This window comes from Ranitomeya imitator, chromosome 6, assembly GCF_032444005.1.
Source record: "Ranitomeya imitator isolate aRanImi1 chromosome 6, aRanImi1.pri, whole genome shotgun sequence".
Classification (NCBI taxonomy): domain Eukaryota; kingdom Metazoa; phylum Chordata; class Amphibia; order Anura; family Dendrobatidae; genus Ranitomeya; species Ranitomeya imitator.
In genome coordinates this window covers 478570200-478588607 of record NC_091287.1, presented here as the reverse complement: position 1 = coordinate 478588607, position 18408 = coordinate 478570200, and the positions used below count along the sequence as shown (strand labels likewise).

The following is an 18408-nucleotide window of genomic DNA, read 5'->3' as shown; positions in this document are numbered from 1 at the left end:
AGCTTATTTTTTGCGTGCCAAGCTGATGTTTTTAAAGATGCCATTTTGGTGTAGATATGATCTTTTGATCGCCCATTATGGCATTTTAATGCAAAGTTGCGGTGACCAAAAAGACGTAATTCTGGTGTTTTAACTTTTTTCTCGTTACGCTGTTTAGCAGTCAGGTTAATCCTTTTTATATTGATAGATCAGGCGATTCTGAACACGGAGATACCAAATATATGTATATTTGATTTTTAGTTATTGTTTTATTTTGAATTGGCAAAAGGGGGGTGATATGAACTTTTATAATTGTTTTATTTTTTTAATACATTTTTTTTTACTCTTGGCAGGCTTCAATAGTCTCCATGGGAGACTAGAAGCTGCCATAACCCGATCAGCTCTCCTACATACAGGCGATGATCAGGTCGCCTATATGTAGCAGAATTGCTGGCTTGCTATTAGCGCCAACCACCAGGCGGTGCTCATAGCAATCCGGCAGTGCCAACCATACAGGTATGCTGGAGACCTCTGGTTGTCAAGCCAACCCATCAGCAACCCACGGTCAAGTGACACGGGGGCCGATGGGCGGGATTTCCGGTGCGCTTGCCGAAAGCACGTGTTAAATGCCTCCATCAGAGTTTGACAGCGGCATTTAATGAGTTAACAGTCGCAGGAAGATTACAATTCCTTCTGCGCCTGTTTGTGGCACATGTCAACTGTTCAAAACAGGTCAGCACGGTGGCTCACTGGTTAGCACTGCAGCCTTGCAGTGCTGGAGTCCTGGGTTCAAATCCAACCAAGCACAACATCTGCAAGGAATTTGTATGTTCGTCCGATGTTTGTGTACTTCAGTTTCCTCCCACATTCCAAAGACATACTGATAGAGAATTTACAGTAGATTGTGAGCCTCATCGGAGACAGTGATGATAATGTGTGCAAACTATAAAGCGCTGCGGAATATGATGCCGCTAATATAAAATTACAGATTATTAAGATTACTATTTTTGACCACTTTAGAAAACCCTCTGTGTGCACATTGTCTTAGGGTGCAGTCAGACAGCCTTATAACACATTTATGAATGTTCCTGGAATGCCAATTATTCATTTGTCAATTGATTTCTTCTGTTCAGCATCCTGCCTGATTTTTGACAAAAACAAAATTACCCATCTAGAATTTGCCATGGAGGCCTGGATGTCATGTTCTTGACAACAGCAGTGTTTTATCATTCCTAAAGAATATAAATGAGTTACTTGCCCCATTTGCATTTTCTTAGTGGGCCATGCTACCATTCTAGATTGAAAACATTAATCTTTTTTGTACCCCCTACTCCTAGTTTTATTGTACCCAGTCTCCAGTGGCATTGATATAGTGGGTACAAAGGTTGCAGTTGCGCCTATACTCATGAATTCTGAGGGGACCCAAAAGTTCTCGTTGCTGCTTTGCATGCTTAACATGTCGCTCTCAGCAAGGAGAAACGATTTTGGATCCCGGTCAGACGCCTCACACAGCCAAACCAGATCTCACACTTGGCACTAATGAGGGGCAGTACCCCGAAACACAGTGTCTGCAAATTGAGATTCTGGTTTTGGCTTCAATCCTAAGTCATGTGACAAGGCTCGTTAAAGAGTTAACATTGACTTCTAGGATTGCTACCTCCTATAGGTGGCAGTAAAGTTCTAGTCCTCTTCCTCTCTGAAAACACAATTTGCATATTTCCCAGAGGAGCATTGTGACTTTAAATCTCCTCCTCTCGGCATGCTTAACATGTCATACAAGGAGAAACGTTGCCCTTTGCATACATTTCTGGTCTGAGAAGACCATACTATTAAAGACAGTGATATTTGGGGTCCTTTTTGGGAATTTTACATTGGGGCTCACAAATATGAAAAAATTGAACTTATGCCACCGCCAATCTCCCAACCTTCTGTGTAACATTTTGCCTTTGAGTATACTTTGCTCTTCTTCTACCGCGAATGGTACCTTCTAATGTGTAACCTACTAAAAATAGCCAACTAGTCATACGTACGTAGTCCAAACTGTAGAAAAGCAAAGCTCTCAAGATTTTACTATAAAAAATATTCTTTCTATGAAAGACAACAGTGTTATTAAATAAATAGTAAAATGCAACTACTCAGGATGTAGTTTTATATTATATTGTGTTAGGACAGGTACAAATAATAGATTTTTCTCCATCTGAAAAAATTGGTCTGATTATGCTAATCAGACTCTGATCAGAGTTTGATCAGAGTGGGATCCCGTTCTCTTGGAGATAGAGAGAAAAATAAAAAAAAGTTTCTCCACCTGAGTGCAGTCCATTTTTTTTAACGGACCCATAGACCTCAATGGGCACGTGCCATCCGATTCTCTGCTGCAATTTTGTCCTCAATACACTCGGTCTAAATAAAAAATCAGACATGGGCGCAGCCCCATAGAATAAACTAGGTAAATGCTATCCATCAAAACAACGTATAGCACTCGTCCGATTAAACGGTTGTGTGTATGAGTCCTTCACCCCTTTACCTCAAAGCCTATTTTCACCTGCTGACCAAGCCAATATTTTCCATTCCGACCAGTGTCACTTTATGAGACAATAACTCTGGAACACTTCAACGGATCCTAGTGGTTCTAAGATCGTTTTCTCAAGACATATTGTGCTTCATGATAGTGATAAAATTTGTTTGATACGACTTGCGTTTATTTGTGAAAATAGCTGGAATTTGGCGAAAATGTTGATATTTCACAACTTTCAATCTTTTCATTTTTTGCCCTTAAACCAGAGCGTTATGTCACACAAAATAGTTAAAAAATAACATTTACCACATGTCTACTTTAAATCAGCACAGTGTTTGAAACATTCTTTTTTGTTAATAAGCCTCCTTACCTTGACAAGCCAGACATGGTATGTCACTCTCCATAAGGAGAAATTATACCCCTTAGACCCCAGTCCAGAGCCTCTCACCTAGCCAAATTAGTTCTCATGCTTCGCACTGACGAGGGCAAACAGCCCGAAACACCGTGTCTGTGAATTGAGATACTGATTTGGCTTTTATCCTAAGTCATATTGCACAACTCGTTAAATTGTTGATTGTGACTTGTAGGATCGCTACTTCCAACAGGTGGCGCTATAGAGTTTAAGTCCTCTTTTTCTCAGAAGAGGCAATTTGCATTTTTTTTGTTAGGAAGTTAGAGGGGTTAAAAGTTGATCAGCAATTTCTCATTTTTCTAACTACATTTATAAAACCATTTTTTAGGGAACACAGCACATTTGAAGTGACTATGTTGGGCTTATATGACAGAAAATACAAAAAAGTTACACCAGTCTAAATATTGTACCCTACAAAGTCCTCAGAATCTTAAGGGGCTTCACTGGAATTAATGCAAGCGGGATGGAAAAAATGAAAATTTTCCTTTTTTTCACAAAAATTTTACTTTAGCCCCAAATTTTTATGTTTTCACAAAGGTAAAATGAGAAAATGGACCCCAACATTTAATGTGAAATTTTTCCAGAGTCCACATATATGATAGAAAACTACTGTTTGGGCGCACGGGAGGGCTTGGAAGGGAAGTAGCACTGATTGAATTTTTGAACACAAAATTGGCTGGAATCGAGAGCGGGCACCAGGTCGCATTTGGAGAGCCTCTACTGTGCCTAATCAGTGTAGACCCCACACAAGTGACCCCCTTTAGTAAACAAGACCACGCAAGGAATTTATTTAGATGTATGGTGAGCACCTGAACCCCCAAGTGCTTCAGAGAAGTTTACAGTATAACTTTGAGCTGTGAAAATAAAAAATCACATTTTTTTCCACAAAAAATGTTCTTTTAGCCCCGTTTTTTTATTTTCACAAGGGTAACAAGAGAAATGGATGCCAAAAATTGTTGTGCAATTTCCCCTGAGTACACCAATACACCATATGTGGGGGAAAGCTACTGCTTGGGTGCACAGCAGGAAAAGAAGGAGTACTATTTCACTTTTTGAACTTTTATTAAAGCTGATGCCATGTCGCATTTGGAGAGCTGCTAATGTACCTAAACAGTGAAAAAAAAAAACAAGTAACCCCATTTAGGAATCTAGACTGTCCAAGGAATTTATTTTGATGTGTGGTGAGCGCCTTGAACCCCCAGGTGCTTCACAGAAATTTATAACATTGAACTGTGAAGATTAAAAAAATCACAGTCTGCCCTTTTTTGTGATCTTTCATTCGTTGCTGGGGAACCTCTTTCTGCAAATATTGTCCTGGTACAATATGGGCACCGCACCATCAGTTTCAGAAATACTGGGACCCTTACCTTCCTGAGTGCCAAACATTAGGGATTTGAGGACTACCTTCTTAAAAGGGGGCATTCTTTGCGTCTGGAGGAGAGAGGTTTTTCCACCAACAGAAGAGGATTCTTTACTGTTAGGGCAGTGAGAATCTGGAATTGCTTGCCTGAGGAGGTGGTGATGGCGAACTCAGTCGAGGGGTTCAAGAGAGGCCTGGATGTCTTCCTGGAGCAGAACAATATTGTATCACACAATTATTAGGTTCTGTAGAAGGACGTAGATCTGGGGATTTATTATGATGGAATATAGGATGAACTGGATGGACAAATGTCTTTTTTCGGCCTTACTAACTATGTTACTATGTTACTAAACTGAAAGAAGGTCCCTGTATTGCCTACAGATTGAAACAGCAAAAAAGCATTGTGCAGTTCTATCTATACAATGTGTATGGCCAATTTTTTGGACCATACTTTAGCTTTTTGCACGGCACTGTATGGTTTGAAGACCTGATATGATGGTCAAGATAAGGACATCCTCTTCTACTTATATTTGACCACCAGCATGTTGTCGCTGCATTGGGCTCTGCTTTTGCCCTTTCTCTGCAGTTGCCCAATTAGCGGCTTAGGGAGGCCTCTCTGATATTTTTACACACTACCGCATGCAACTGTACCGCTGACAGAGAGGGTCTTGAAGAGTGGGATGCTGGTGTAAAAGTTATCTACATAGATGTGATAACCCTTATCCAGCAGTGGGTGCAGCAATTCCTACACAATTTTCCCACTCACCTCCCTTCATAGACCCTAACTCTGTGGGTGTACTCTGAGGCATACTCTCCCAGCTTGTACAGTTTAATTACGTACCTGGCCCTCTTAATGGGCTGGTATTGTAGAAATCTTAGCCTATCTTTGAAATGAACCAGAGATTCATCCATACAGATGTCCCTTTGGGGATTGTAGTGGTCAACTACTGGCCGAATTTATTTATACTATTAAAGTTTGGATCGTCTCGGGGAGGACACTACGCATTATCACTATAAGGCAAAGATTTTTGGATCTCTTCAAATCGTGTCCTTGTCATGGCTACATGGCCATGGTGTGTTGTAGAGTATATTAGTACTCCAGTATTATTTTTTTTTGACTATGCCAATATGCAGCACAATGCTCCAAAATGTCATCATTTCTGCTGCATTTACAGGGGTCCATCTTGGCATATGATGATGTGGGATTTTGAAAAATTGATGGACATACAAGTTTGTCTGGGCCACTATAAGATTTATTATTTCCTCCCTGAAAAAGATTTTGAACATGTCAATTTCAGTGAGGCCTGTAACATCAAATTGGATTCCTGAGCTGCGAATAAAATCCGCAATTATTGGCTGATTTTTTCGGGGGTGCAGTTCACATGGGATCGATTGATAAAGGGGTTGCCTCGGTGCTTGGGAGCCTTGCTGGTGATCCCTCTTCACTAGATGAGGAGAAGGAAGATAAATAGAGGAATGTGGGATCTCCCTCACTGCCTGAATCAGTGCAAGGGACAAGGAAAGCATATGCCTCCTCTGGTGAATGTGTAGAAGGAAAAATATGGGGAATCTGCACTGCTGGTGGATGAAGACAATTCAGAATCACATTAAAAGATTCTGCTTTTTTTCTTTTGTCTATGCGCTTGGAAGTACCATACTGTGCTTTTTGTCGTGAGGAAAAAAGTATGGTACTTTGAAACGTGTAGACAAAATAAAAACCTTCCTTCTACTGTATCTAACTTGGTCTCTGGACCTGTGGACCTGCTGCAGCTGGGATTACATGCTTTTCTAATGTTGTGTGATCACAACTTAATCAGGTTAGTGAGTCGCCCGCCAAGGCCGTAGGGTACCCGGCACCGGGTCTGGTGTTCACAGGGGGATGTCACTGTGGTGACCCGGTCTGCGGCCCTGGCGCCCATGTAAAAGGGGAAAGTTTTTAAAGAGATTTGGTGAATATAGTTTATGTTCGTGAAGCCACCTGTGGTATTCGGTCAGTGGGGACCGGCGCTGCTTAAGGGGTCCTCTGGGGTGATGTTATGGCAGCTAGACGGTATAACTTCCCACAGGTGAAGTATATCCCCAGGGCTCCCGGTGTGTAGATGTAAGATGGTGAATGGTGCAGTAAAGAACGATGATACAGGTTTGCAGTCTCTTTACCTGGTTTACTGAAGACTTCAGGCAGCCACAGTCCAGGGTACCAGATCACAGGGCAGGAAGGGTCTGGCTGGCTTGGAAGCAAATCCAGAGTCCCCTTTTACCAGGTGGGAGTTAAAAGCCTTTCTTTAGCTCAGTGGTGTTGTAGTTCCTTACTGCCTATAGCTTCTCATAAGGTCCTCACAGTTCTTCTCTCGGTCCCCCATATAGGAGAGGACGTAACCCGTATGACTGGTGACTTGAGCCTTTTTACAGGTACTCTAGCATGCCCCGGGCTCTATAGGTGTCACCGTGCCTCCTGGGTATATTAAAGCGGACAGGTGACTTGCAGTTCAGCTGTCCTGCCGGTCTCTGATGTAAGTCGTAGAGTCCTTACAACCTCGGTGGTCCAGCTACCAGTTATCTGCGCCTGCTCCTAGCTGGTCTCCCCTGATATCTTTGCCCTGTGCTTTGCTCTCCTGCACGCTAAATCAACAATGTTCTGCTGTCGGTATAATCTCTGTCCAGGAGCTTCAGCACTTTCTGGCTGAACGGCCCCTCCAGTCCTATAGACTGCTCTCTTCTTGCCTCAGACTGCTCCAGTCTGCTGTCTGGCACTGACTCACTTTCCCTCGAAACCACAATATACTGTATATAGGAGAGTCACCTATGAAATAGGATCAAAAGCTCCCCCTTGTGGCCTGGAGTGTGAACATGTTGTGTGTATGGTGGTTACCTGATAAGAGTTATCTTTCATCGCTTCCAAACTTAACATCACTCTCCCCATGAGGAAAGCAATGCTACTGTGACGACCAGGACCCTGGGGTGCCACACTAGTATAACCTTTATTCATTAAAATTGATTTTAAACCAGATAAAACCCTATTGTGCTTCTAATTCCTTCCTTAGCAAATAGCGTCTTCTTGATGAATGGACAATTTTTATTTTACTCTTTAAACCATTAGGGATGTGTGTATAAGTGGTGCTTTTACCCATGTATTGTGTGGGGCTTGTGGAAAGGGTAGCATTTATTATAAAATTAGAGAGAAAAAAGTAGAGAAAAAAGTAGAAAGAAAAAATTTTAGATGAAACACTTAGACGAAAAAATGAAAAGAAAAATCAGTAGATGTAAAAAAAAGTTTGTATAAAAAATATTACAGTGATGTTCACTACTAGTGATGAGTGAGTATACTCGTTGCTCAGGTGGTCTCTGAATATTTTGGTGTGCTCGGAGATTTCATTTTTGTTAACTCAGCTGCATGATTTACGACTGCTAGACAGCCTGAATACATGTAGGAAATCCCTAACAAACAGGCAACCCCCACATGTATTCAGGCTGTCGCAAATCATGCACCTGCGGTGACGAAAGCTAAATCTCAGAGTGATAATCGCTATTTTACAATAACCCCTTTGGCGCTGATTGATCAGTAACTAATGTTCAGACATTCAGCGCCAAAGAGGTTAATCAGCCAATCACAGCATGTCACATGGATTTTTTTTTCCAACTTTATGATGACATTGCTGTGATTGGCTTGTCAGAATTGATCAGCCAATCACAGTGATCGCTGATGCGGGGGGCGGTACACCCCCTGAAGTGACATGCAGGGACAGCCTGCTGTCAGAGACAACATCCATTCCAAAGCTGTGCACGCGGTGACTGGAAATAGTGGCTGCGAATATGTACTTCGTTTTGCGGGAGCGTACATATACGGCACGTCAGGAAGGGGTTAAAGAAAAAATGTAGCCTTAAAAAGTTGACTATAAATGTGTTTTATAGATGCGTGATGTGATTGGAGCTGCAACAGCAGGACAGAGCTACTACCGCGCCAGTGTGGACACAACTGTATCATATATGAACACAAATAAAATCCCCAGACAAATTCAGAACCGTGTGCGGAGCTGGTACGAGTATACATGGGATTCACAAGGAATGCTGGGTATGAGATTACTACTTACTACATTTACAATAACAATTTCTATTGTTCTGTTATGAGATTTATTCTGCAGATAAATAACAGTCATACACTGGTATCAATTCGTAAGGATAGGCTTGATTAAATAAGGATTTTCAAACCAGATGCAACACTAAAAAATGAACCAAAGATCATTGCCGGAATAAACCCTGAGGAGGCAATCAAAATCTTGTGGCCCCTCCAGCAAATTATTTCTTAATACATTTTTAATATTGCTAACAGCAATTTTAATAAATCAATTAAAACTTATTAAACATAAAAATTAAGTTGATCAAACTTCACATTTTTAACTCAAAAAAGTTAATCAACTAACATCGACCTGGGGTGTAGGCCTAGATATACTGGTCTGTGTTCCCAAAGCTTCTACTCAGGGCCTCTTCCCCACTCAGATTCTGGCCAATGACAGTGCTGCAATGCCTGATCGCATAGATGTTTCTCCTCTAGTGTTTGCAAATTTTTGAATGTGCCCAACAACAGTCGAAACATCAGTTTGCTGCCGCATGCTGTAGTGTTCACATCGGAGCTCCATTTCTCCATCTAGCCTCCAATGCCAGCCAGCTGATTGAAATTTTTTTTCAATATCAAATCAATATTATCTTTCATCCATTGCGTGGGGCCCCCAAAAGACACATGGGCCCATAGGCCAGTGCATCTCATGCCTAATTGATAATTGGGGACGGCCAAAGATAACAAAATGTATGGGAATGGCAAAGCCATACTAAAGCAAAAAATATTTACAGGAACAAATTATATAATTTTCAAAAGTTTAGGTGGTCCAAAAATTTTATCAAAACACAAAGGTATAAAAACTGATAATGTAACTCTGGTTAACTGTGCATCCAGTAGAGCCTTCAAGTACAATGCCCTTACCCTATGTACAACACATCAGGCTCCAGGTGTATGGACCAGGCTACAGAGCTGAGCCTACTCCATACATGGGCATATGTCAGTTATGTACCTGCCTCTAAGGCCACGCTCACACCTTCAGTATTTGGTCAGTATTTTGCATAAATATTTGTAAGCCAAAAACAGGAGTGGGTGATAAATACAGAAGTGGTGCATATGTTTCTATTATACTTTTCCTCTGATTGTTTCACTCCTGGTTTTGGCTTATAAATACTGATGTAGCATACTGACCAATTACTCAATGTGTAAACGTGGCCTAACAGCAGCAATCAGAGCCAGCTCTGATCACTGCTGTTTATGCTTTGCCCACACGGACGTATAATACGAGGGAGGAGAATGCGAGAAAACATCGCATTACACTCTGACCAATCTTAAAAAATGAGTCAGTGCTCATCTGCAAGTTTTTCCTTAGCTCTTACCGGACTAAGGAAAAAAATCACAACATTCTGTGATTGACTACCTATATCGGATGCAGCTCGCTAATGCAAGTCTATAAATTTGAGTAAAAAATCAGACGGCACACGGTCCATGCATATGCCACCCAATTTTTACCTGACATTTCATCAGTCAGGTACAGTAAATTGACAGCCAGAACCGTCAGAATAGATAGATAGATAGATAGATAGATAGATAGATAGATAGATAGATAGATAGATAGATAGATAGAATAGCTAGATATCCTGTAGATATATAATGTCACAAGTTCCCTAAATATAATAAACTAGCACCCTTTCGTGCCTTTCATGTGGCACTAAAGGGTGTTTAGCCTTATTTACTCTATTAAATAGATAATTAAAGAAAAATGACGTGGGGTCCTTCCTATTGTTGATACCCAGCAAAGGTAAAGCAGACAGCTGTGGGTCTATATTATCAGACTGGGAAGGTCCATGGTTATTGGGCCCTTCCCAGTCTAAAAATACAAGCCTGCAGTCGCCGCAGAATTGGCTCATCACATTAGATGCACCAATTCTGGCACATTACCTGGCTCTTCCCTCTTGCCCAGGTGCAGTGGTAATCAGGATAATGGTATTTGGGATTGATAGCAGCTATGATTTGTGACAAATCACAGCTGCCATCAACCCCTGGGGTTAGTAATGGAGAGGTGTCTATCAGAAACCACCAGTACTAAAACAGTAATAAAAAGAAAAACACACAGGTAGAAAATAACACTTTATTTGAATAGAAACTCCCCCATTGTATACGGTTTGCATTCACATGTCATACGGAAGCTAGTAGAGGAAAAAATTGCACACTCGCATAGCAGTTGCATGACAGATTTCACTCGCCCAACTTTTCAGGAGCAACATCGGAGATATTTTTATACGCCAGTGTTAGCGAGCCCTTAACCACTCAGATGCTGCTCTCAGTCTCTGATATTGGCGTTTAATTGATTTGATCCAAAGAATCACTTAAGTTGCCTATGAGACTACTCAGTAGTGGCATGCTGATGGAGTTACTATGGAAGCCAATTGAGTGGTTTGTTAAAATAAAAATATCCAGAAATTGTAGAGTTTGGCATGGCAGCCGGCTCTCTACTGAAGGCCCTTCTTACCACCATATTTGTAAGATTGTTAGTTTCACTACATATTGCCAAACTCGATTATTGCAGTATATTTTGTTTACATAAAAAATGTAAAGAAAAATAGTTCTAAAACATAATTAAAACAAAAAGTAGAAAAAAAAAACCTAAAGGTTCATATCAATCCCATTATCCTATTGCAACAATAAAAAAAATAAACATAAAAAAGCAAATGTAGACCAAAATATGAAAATATATCAAAATATAACAGATTATTTCACCCATGCAGTAAAATTATGTAACCCATATAGCAAATAACGTGTGAAAAACATCCTGCCATTTTTCAGTCACCCCACCTCACCCCAAATAATTGGAATAAAAAAAATGAACAAAAAGCTCCATTAATAACAATTATCCCTCCCCCCCCCCCATAAAAAAAAACAACAACAAAAGAAAAAACAAGCCTTCACATAGCTCAATCACTAGAAGTATAAAAAAAATGTTGGTTTGGTAACACAACCTAAAAGATTTTTAAAATCAGATATTTTTGAGAGAAAGCAAAATTAAAAAAAAAAACTTTATAAACTTAGTATCTGTAATCATATTGACTAGCATCTTTAAGTTGCCGGCTAATTTTTACTGCACATGGAACACTAAAAATGCAATTTAAAAAAACAATATTGGAATATTTTTTATCCATTTCACCCCACTGGAATTTTTTCTTCTGTTTTACAGTACATTTTATGGTAAAGTAAATGATGTCACTTAAAACTACAAGTCATCTTGCAAAAAACACTCCTCTTACAGCTGTGATGATAGAAAAATAAAGACTTTTTTGAGCTTTTTAAGGTGCTTTTTTGTTTAAAGCATTTTTGATGCTGCTATTACCTTTAGCATTTAAATTTGGATTTTTTTTTTCAAACAAAAGCAATTGAAGAATTGATATATTGCAGCTTTTTCTGCATGGTAAAAACAGTTCGATGTGCACTCTATTTGTGTTTTCCCATTGGAAATACTAGAAAATGTAATCAAAGAGTATTTCAAGTGGTTTTTCATGTAGATTTTAGAGCTGTATCCACTCTAAAAAAAAAACTCACTGTGAGCAAACCCAAATAGGTTGTCCCAAAATCCAAACATATCAATTATTTACAGGACAGGTGATTAATTTCTGATCAGTCCAAGCAATGGTACTCTCAACAATCATAAGAACAGGAATCCTGAGAACCTGTAAAATATGGAGCACAGGTATACTACTGTTCCATGCTCTGTTCTCCTTTTATACTGGGGACTTAGGACCCTCGTTTTTACAGATCTCAGCTGCTATCAAAAACATATTATTCATCCTGTGAATAGGGAATAGGGAACACATCGATTTTTGGGAAGCCCCTTTAGATGCCACCTCTGTGGCATATGCAGCGCCCCAGGGTCCTGGTCGTTGCAGTAATATCATTCTCCTTTAGGGGTGAGTGATGTTATGTTTGAAGGCAATAAAGGAGATCTATTTACCAGGTAACACCAACACACAACACATTTCACACTCCAGTCCACCAGGGGAGCTATGCTCCTATTTATTAGGGCACTCTTCACAATTAGGTAAAACTGGTGGTCTGGATAGGAAGTTAGTCAGAAGCTGGCTGAGCTTCTCACAGTGAGTTGCTATCTGAGCTCCGCTCAGGTGGTTGGTTCCTGACTGGGGTGGGATCCTGTCAGTGGCCTAGACAGAAGGCCACGGAGCTGCGCCTGCCCCGCGTGGGCAGCCCCTAAGAAAGAGACACGAACAGAGAACTGTATTGTAAAGTGTGAGAAGAAGTCATAGCAAAAGGAGAGGAAACCAGAAGGAGCTCTGCCCTGCACAGGCTGCCTCCTTCTGAGGCGCAGGATCCGGTAGCCGGAACACAGAGGGAGCAACAGTTCTTTATGCCTTGCTCCAGAGACCGGCAGGACAGCTAATTTCAAGTTACTGATCTGCCCTATACCCAGGAGGCACGGTGGCAACTTGTGGGGGCCGGGGCATGCTAGAGTTCCTGTAAAAAGCCTCAGGCCACCAATCATACGGGTTTGTCCTATCCATCTGGGGGACAGGGAAAGAGACATAACATCTAGAACATCTACAACAGTTGTGAGGACCTTATGAAAGGCTCAGCAGTAAGGTACTACAACACCCATGTGCTAGAGGAAGGCTACTGATTTCCACCTGGATAAGGGGACTCTGGATTTGCCTCCAAACCGGACGGACTCTGCCTGCCCTGTGATCTGGTGCTCTGGACTGTAGATGCTGAAGCCTTGAGTAAAGGTAAAGGGACTGCAACCTTGTGTCCTCGTTCTTCACTGCGCCTCACACCATCCACCATCTACACTCTGGGAAGCCCTGGGGACACACTTCACCTGTGGGAAGGTATACCATCTAGCTGCCATAACATCACCCCAGTGGACCCCTAAGCAGCGTTGGTCACCCTGACCGAATACCACAGGTGGCGTCATGAACATTTCCCCTTTAAAGACCTTTCCCTTTACAACGGACCTCCCGAGGGCCACGGACCGGGTCAGCCACCGTGACATCCCTCTTGAGAACTGAAGGACCCGGTACCGAGTACCCCACTGCCCTACGGGGGTGATCCATATACATCTGTAATTTTAGATGAAAAGTTACACTAGGACATAAAATATGTAATATATTGCCACCTCTTTCCCATTGCTGAAGATTATTTATATGCCATGAAAAGAAAGAAGGCCTTCGTGAGTTTTGTAGTTGCACAGGTAAAGGGTTGATAGGTCCGGATCTCCTAACCCTTATCGACTATTCTTTCTTACGTATGACTATATTTATTTGTATTTTTACAGATGAATCTGAGCTCCTTGAACAAATGCCAGTAAAAATGCAGCTGGCTATTGCAATGGATGTAAATTTAGCCATTGTCAACAACGTGGAATTATTCAAAGTAAGTGGCGTTGGTTCCTATGCATCTGTGCCATCCCGCTCTGCTCGTGTGCCAGCTCTCTGATTCCAGATGGTCTTTTCTGCAGCAATCTGGTACCATACACGAATGGCACCCCCGCAGCACATTGCAGGCCTCAGTGGATTTAACATGCACGGTGTAACGGGGTCTACCAATCTGGGATACCTCTTTCAGTACCACCCCTTGTTTCCGGAGGTCCACTCTGCTTTGGCTGGAGTCTGAATGAAGGACGCTGGCTGGAATTGCTTTGTTACATGGGCGCATATAAAAGATCACTACTTCTCCACGTATTTCCAGTCTGACAACACTTTACTCACAGGACACAGAATATATCACACAGATACAGAGGGCAGGCCAATAGAAAAGCGGCAGGCCAGACATACATTACAATAGCCGCAGGTGGCCGGAGTCTGCCGATATTTACTGTGGGAGTTACAAAGGTGGGGGGGCGGACAGAAGGGTAATATCGTGTCCCCTCTACCCAGGGGCGCAGCCTGTGGGCTGATGCATTAGGGACATGCATCTCACATGGAACCTATTATGCATACATATAACTGCACAACATATTCTGGGTGCTGAGTGGTTCTGTAACACGTAACACACGGCACAAAACCTTTGAGGCCAGCGATTGCCTGCAGCAGTAACATGGATAAGAAATAAAACATAGATGGGTAGTGACCATTGGAGTCTCAGAGCTGGAAAAGTAGGATATTTAAAGAGTTTTCCATACAAATAATGACTGCTGGGACCCCGACAAAGCCCAAGAACGATGGTCCTAACCCCCAATGTGAATGAAGCAGCAGTGAGCATATATGGCCACCCCTCTATTTATCCTGGGGTGCATTTGTGTACAATATGCTTGACCACTACTCATATGTAAAGTCAATCTATAGACACTAATTCTCCATTCACATGAAAAACAGGTGACCTCTATTCGTGCGCTGGAGGATTCTCAGTGGACGAACCTTCGGCAATCATACATTTACTACTTTTGCTAACCCCTTTAACAGGTGGGCATTTGTTGCTTTTTTATTTTATTACATTTCCTAATGTTAGCATTTTTTTAATTTCCTGATTAAAGGCTATAAAAGGACTTTATCCCATTTACTGTTCAAAAGTGCACAACTCCTCTGCATCCTAGCCTTCTGCATACCTGGGGTATGTTTAGCTTCTGAAGATAGACAGTTCGAGACACCACCATGGCTGTGTCACTGGCCCAAACTGAACACTCTCCGGTACTGCTAGGTGAGGCTACTTTGCATCTACTTCATGGGAGAAGCACAGCAATTCAGCCACCTTCAGAGTAGCACTTGCAAGCTTTATAGCAAACTGCTTGCAAGTGAGTGCTCCTTGCCTAGCAAACCGGCCACCTCTGAGCTGAAATGTGAAGCTGCTTGCACTTTGTAATTTTACCCATTTATGGTGAGTCTGAACTGAACTTTTTACTGTTATATTTGTTTTACAAGTGAATGCAACACCAAATGGAAAAAGAAGCAGGACACCCCAGCAATACCAAGTGGTTATAAACTACAGCTTGAAATTTATTTTCTTTACTTTTTAGGGTTGCGATCACCAGATGATCCAGGATCTGCTGTTAAAACTGAAATCCATTGTCTATTTACCAGGAGATTTTGTTTGCAAAAAGGTAAATTAATTTGCTATCTATTTCTTATGTTGTATCACTGAGAAGGATCAAAACTTTGTCCAAAAATTATCCAGATATAGGAATTTTTCAAATAATTAAAAAAATAGTAGAAACTGATTAACAATGGATTAACAACAGAGATACAGCATAATTTTTATTCTAGTTTTTTAAAAGTTGTTTTTGTCAAAAATATGATTCCAAGTGGTTTAAGTCTAAGATTGGGGTCTCCCAATTTTGAACGACTCAGAATTTAGAATTAGCTTTGAACTCTTCCATTTCTTTATACCAACAGGGAAATTTTAGAAATTCGAATGGTTGGGAAATATGTTTTTCCTATTGTTTGCTATCGAAACCTGGTGTGCGTCTTAAAGTACGATGCTCCCTATAGTCTGAAAAATACAGTATGTACAGTACTGTGTAAAAATTCTAAGCAGGTGTGGAAAAAATATTGCAAAGTAAGAATTACAGATGAGTGGTGTTCGAGTCGAACTGTTCGCCAATATAAAATTTGAGCTGTTTTGGGCGGTGTTCGAATCGTTCGACGAACTCGAACAATTTGCTTAAAATTTGTCTGTTCGAGTTTCTGCTCGATAACTGTTCGTTCTCCAAAAGCCTAACTTGATTTTCACATTAAAACTGTTTATCAATGTTAACAGACCGTTTCAGTGTATAGTGGACGGGGGGGGTGGGGGATAGATCTGTGCTGAAATAATGCCGATCTCCAGTCAGTGGAGTAGCCCACCTGTGAAGCTAGCTACATGGCCTGTGTATCTAAATTTTTACTGCATCTAACCCAGTAAATCGTTTTGGGCCTAGGAGCAGTGTCTGCACGTCAGCGGAGCAGCCCGCCTGTGAAGCTAGCTACACCACCTGTGTATCTAAAGTTTTACTGCATCTAACCCAGTAAATCGTTTTGGGCCTAGAAGCAGTGTCTGCACGTCAGCGGAGCAGCCCGCCTGTGAAGCTAACTACACCCCCTGTGTATCTAAAGTTTTACTGCATCTAACCCAGTAAATCGTTTTGGGCCTAGGAGTAGTATCTGCACGTCAGAAGAGTAGCCCGCCTGTGAAGCTAGCTACACCACCTGTGTATCTAAATTTTTACTGCATCTAACCCAGTAAAATGTTTTGGGCCTAGAAGCAGTGTCTGCACGTCAGAGGAGTAGCCTGCCTGTGAAGCTAGCTACACCGCCTTTGTATCTAATTTTTTACTGCATCTAACCCAGTAAATCTTTTTGGGCTAGTACCACAGTTTGGACACTCAGCTCTGCTCGGTTTCCATCCATCGTTTATTGTGCCAACAACTACAGAGTTGCCAATTTGTTAAGCACCACAATGAGTGGCAAAAGGCCTGCTGCTGGTGGAAAGGGGAATAGGCGTGTTGGAAAGTGAAAAAAAGGTTGTGTCTGTGGGGCACGTGGTCAAGCAACAGTAACATCTGCAGAAGAAAGACCATCTCCAGCCAAAGTAAGATGTCTACTTCTTTTTGTGGACAATCTGATATGATCCCTTTCTTGTGACCATCCCTACAAGCATCGCCAAAAATTCCAGATGAGGCACAAAAACAGCAGGTGCTTGAACAGATATCAAGTGCTCGTTCAAGTGGGCTTCCTCCACCTCAACGACAACATCACAAATACTCCAGTCCTCAGAGATGTCACCCCAATTGCACTTGCTTCCTCACAGCTCCCAAGTCTCCACCCGCCTGTCTGAGTATGGGGTAACACAGATGGTTGAGTCTGCAGAGCTGTTTACTCATACTATAGCCTGGGAATCAGAGGTATGCTCCAGAGCTTCTGTGAATTCTGACGAGGAAATGATCTGCACTGATGCCCAGAATCTTTGTGAGTCGGATCCAGGCCCAGATGGTTCTGAGCATAATGTAGACCCTCATTCCTAAACTGTAACTCCTGTTGGTGGAGACAATAAGGAAAATGATGATGAGACTGAGATACCTGATTGGAATGAAAACTTGACTTTTTGGTCAGGGCAGGAAGAGGTTGGCTCTGAGGACGACTGGTGTGAGAACACACAGGGTGATGATGACGAAGTTGGAGACCCCACTTACTGTCAACCCACAGTCCACCAGTCCATGAGGTCAGCCTCCCACGTGGTTAATCTTGGGTACTCGGGGATCCTAATGGTGGGTTTGTAATATTACGGTGATTAAGGTAGATCCGTTTCCCCACATTCTGGGATCAACCTGAAGTATTCCCTTTGGAACTGCCAGAGAGACCAGGAGGAACATGAAGCACGATCTACCTAGGTGAGACCGTTCCATTTATTACCATTTTGTGGCAGATGTCATTTCTTATGCGAGGGTAACCATATGGTTGATTATGTTGATATGGCATAGCTGGACTCTCTACTTTTGAGTAGGCTGACATTACCCAGGGACACTGCTATATTGCGATAATTGCTCGGCTCTATTAGATGTTTTTGACCGGGATTTATACTTATTTATCCACCTGAGTAACTTATTTATGATACACTCAGAGGCTGTTTTTTGCTACTTTGGGTGGTTTGCGGTATGTGTATTTTGTATGTTGGTTGCTCTTGTCTTTTTACGATTTTAAATACTAATATTAAAAGTTACATTTTATTTAATTTAGTACCCTTTCTACCCTGCTGCATACTATTAATTTCTTGGGATTGGTAGAATTTTTTTGGATGAAATGTGAGTCACACAGCTGAGGAGTTGTGGTCAGCTCTGGAGACCGACTTCCATCAATGGTTGTCTCCACCGAACCTGCAGCCAGGGAAGGCCGTGTGCAACAATGCTGCAAACCTGGGCGTGGCCCTTCGCCGGGGCAATGTCACACACATGCCTTGTATGGCTCACATTTTGAACCTGGTTGTCCAGCAATTTTTATCCCACTATCCCGGACTAGATGGGCTTCTGCAGAGGGCACGGTCACTGTGTGCTCACTTCCCCTGTTCGCATCCCGCAGCTCAACGACTTACATCTCTACAGAAGTCGTTGGGCCTCCCAGTTCACCGGCTGAAATGCG

The 18408-nt window shown here is 41.9% G+C and overlaps 1 protein-coding gene across 2 annotated transcripts in view; it reads left to right on the top strand.

Moving 5' to 3' along the window:
* Positions 1 to 18408, top strand: part of CNGB3 (cyclic nucleotide gated channel subunit beta 3) — a 249308-nt gene that overhangs the window by 164204 nt on the left and 66696 nt on the right. For both annotated transcript variants that reach the window (XM_069731577.1, XM_069731576.1), the window contains 3 exons: positions 8176 to 8335; positions 13638 to 13735; positions 15315 to 15398. In XM_069731577.1, coding sequence (XP_069587678.1) covers positions 8176 to 8335; positions 13638 to 13735; positions 15315 to 15398 — 342 coding nt within the window. The remainder of the gene's footprint in view (positions 1 to 8175; positions 8336 to 13637; positions 13736 to 15314; positions 15399 to 18408) is intronic.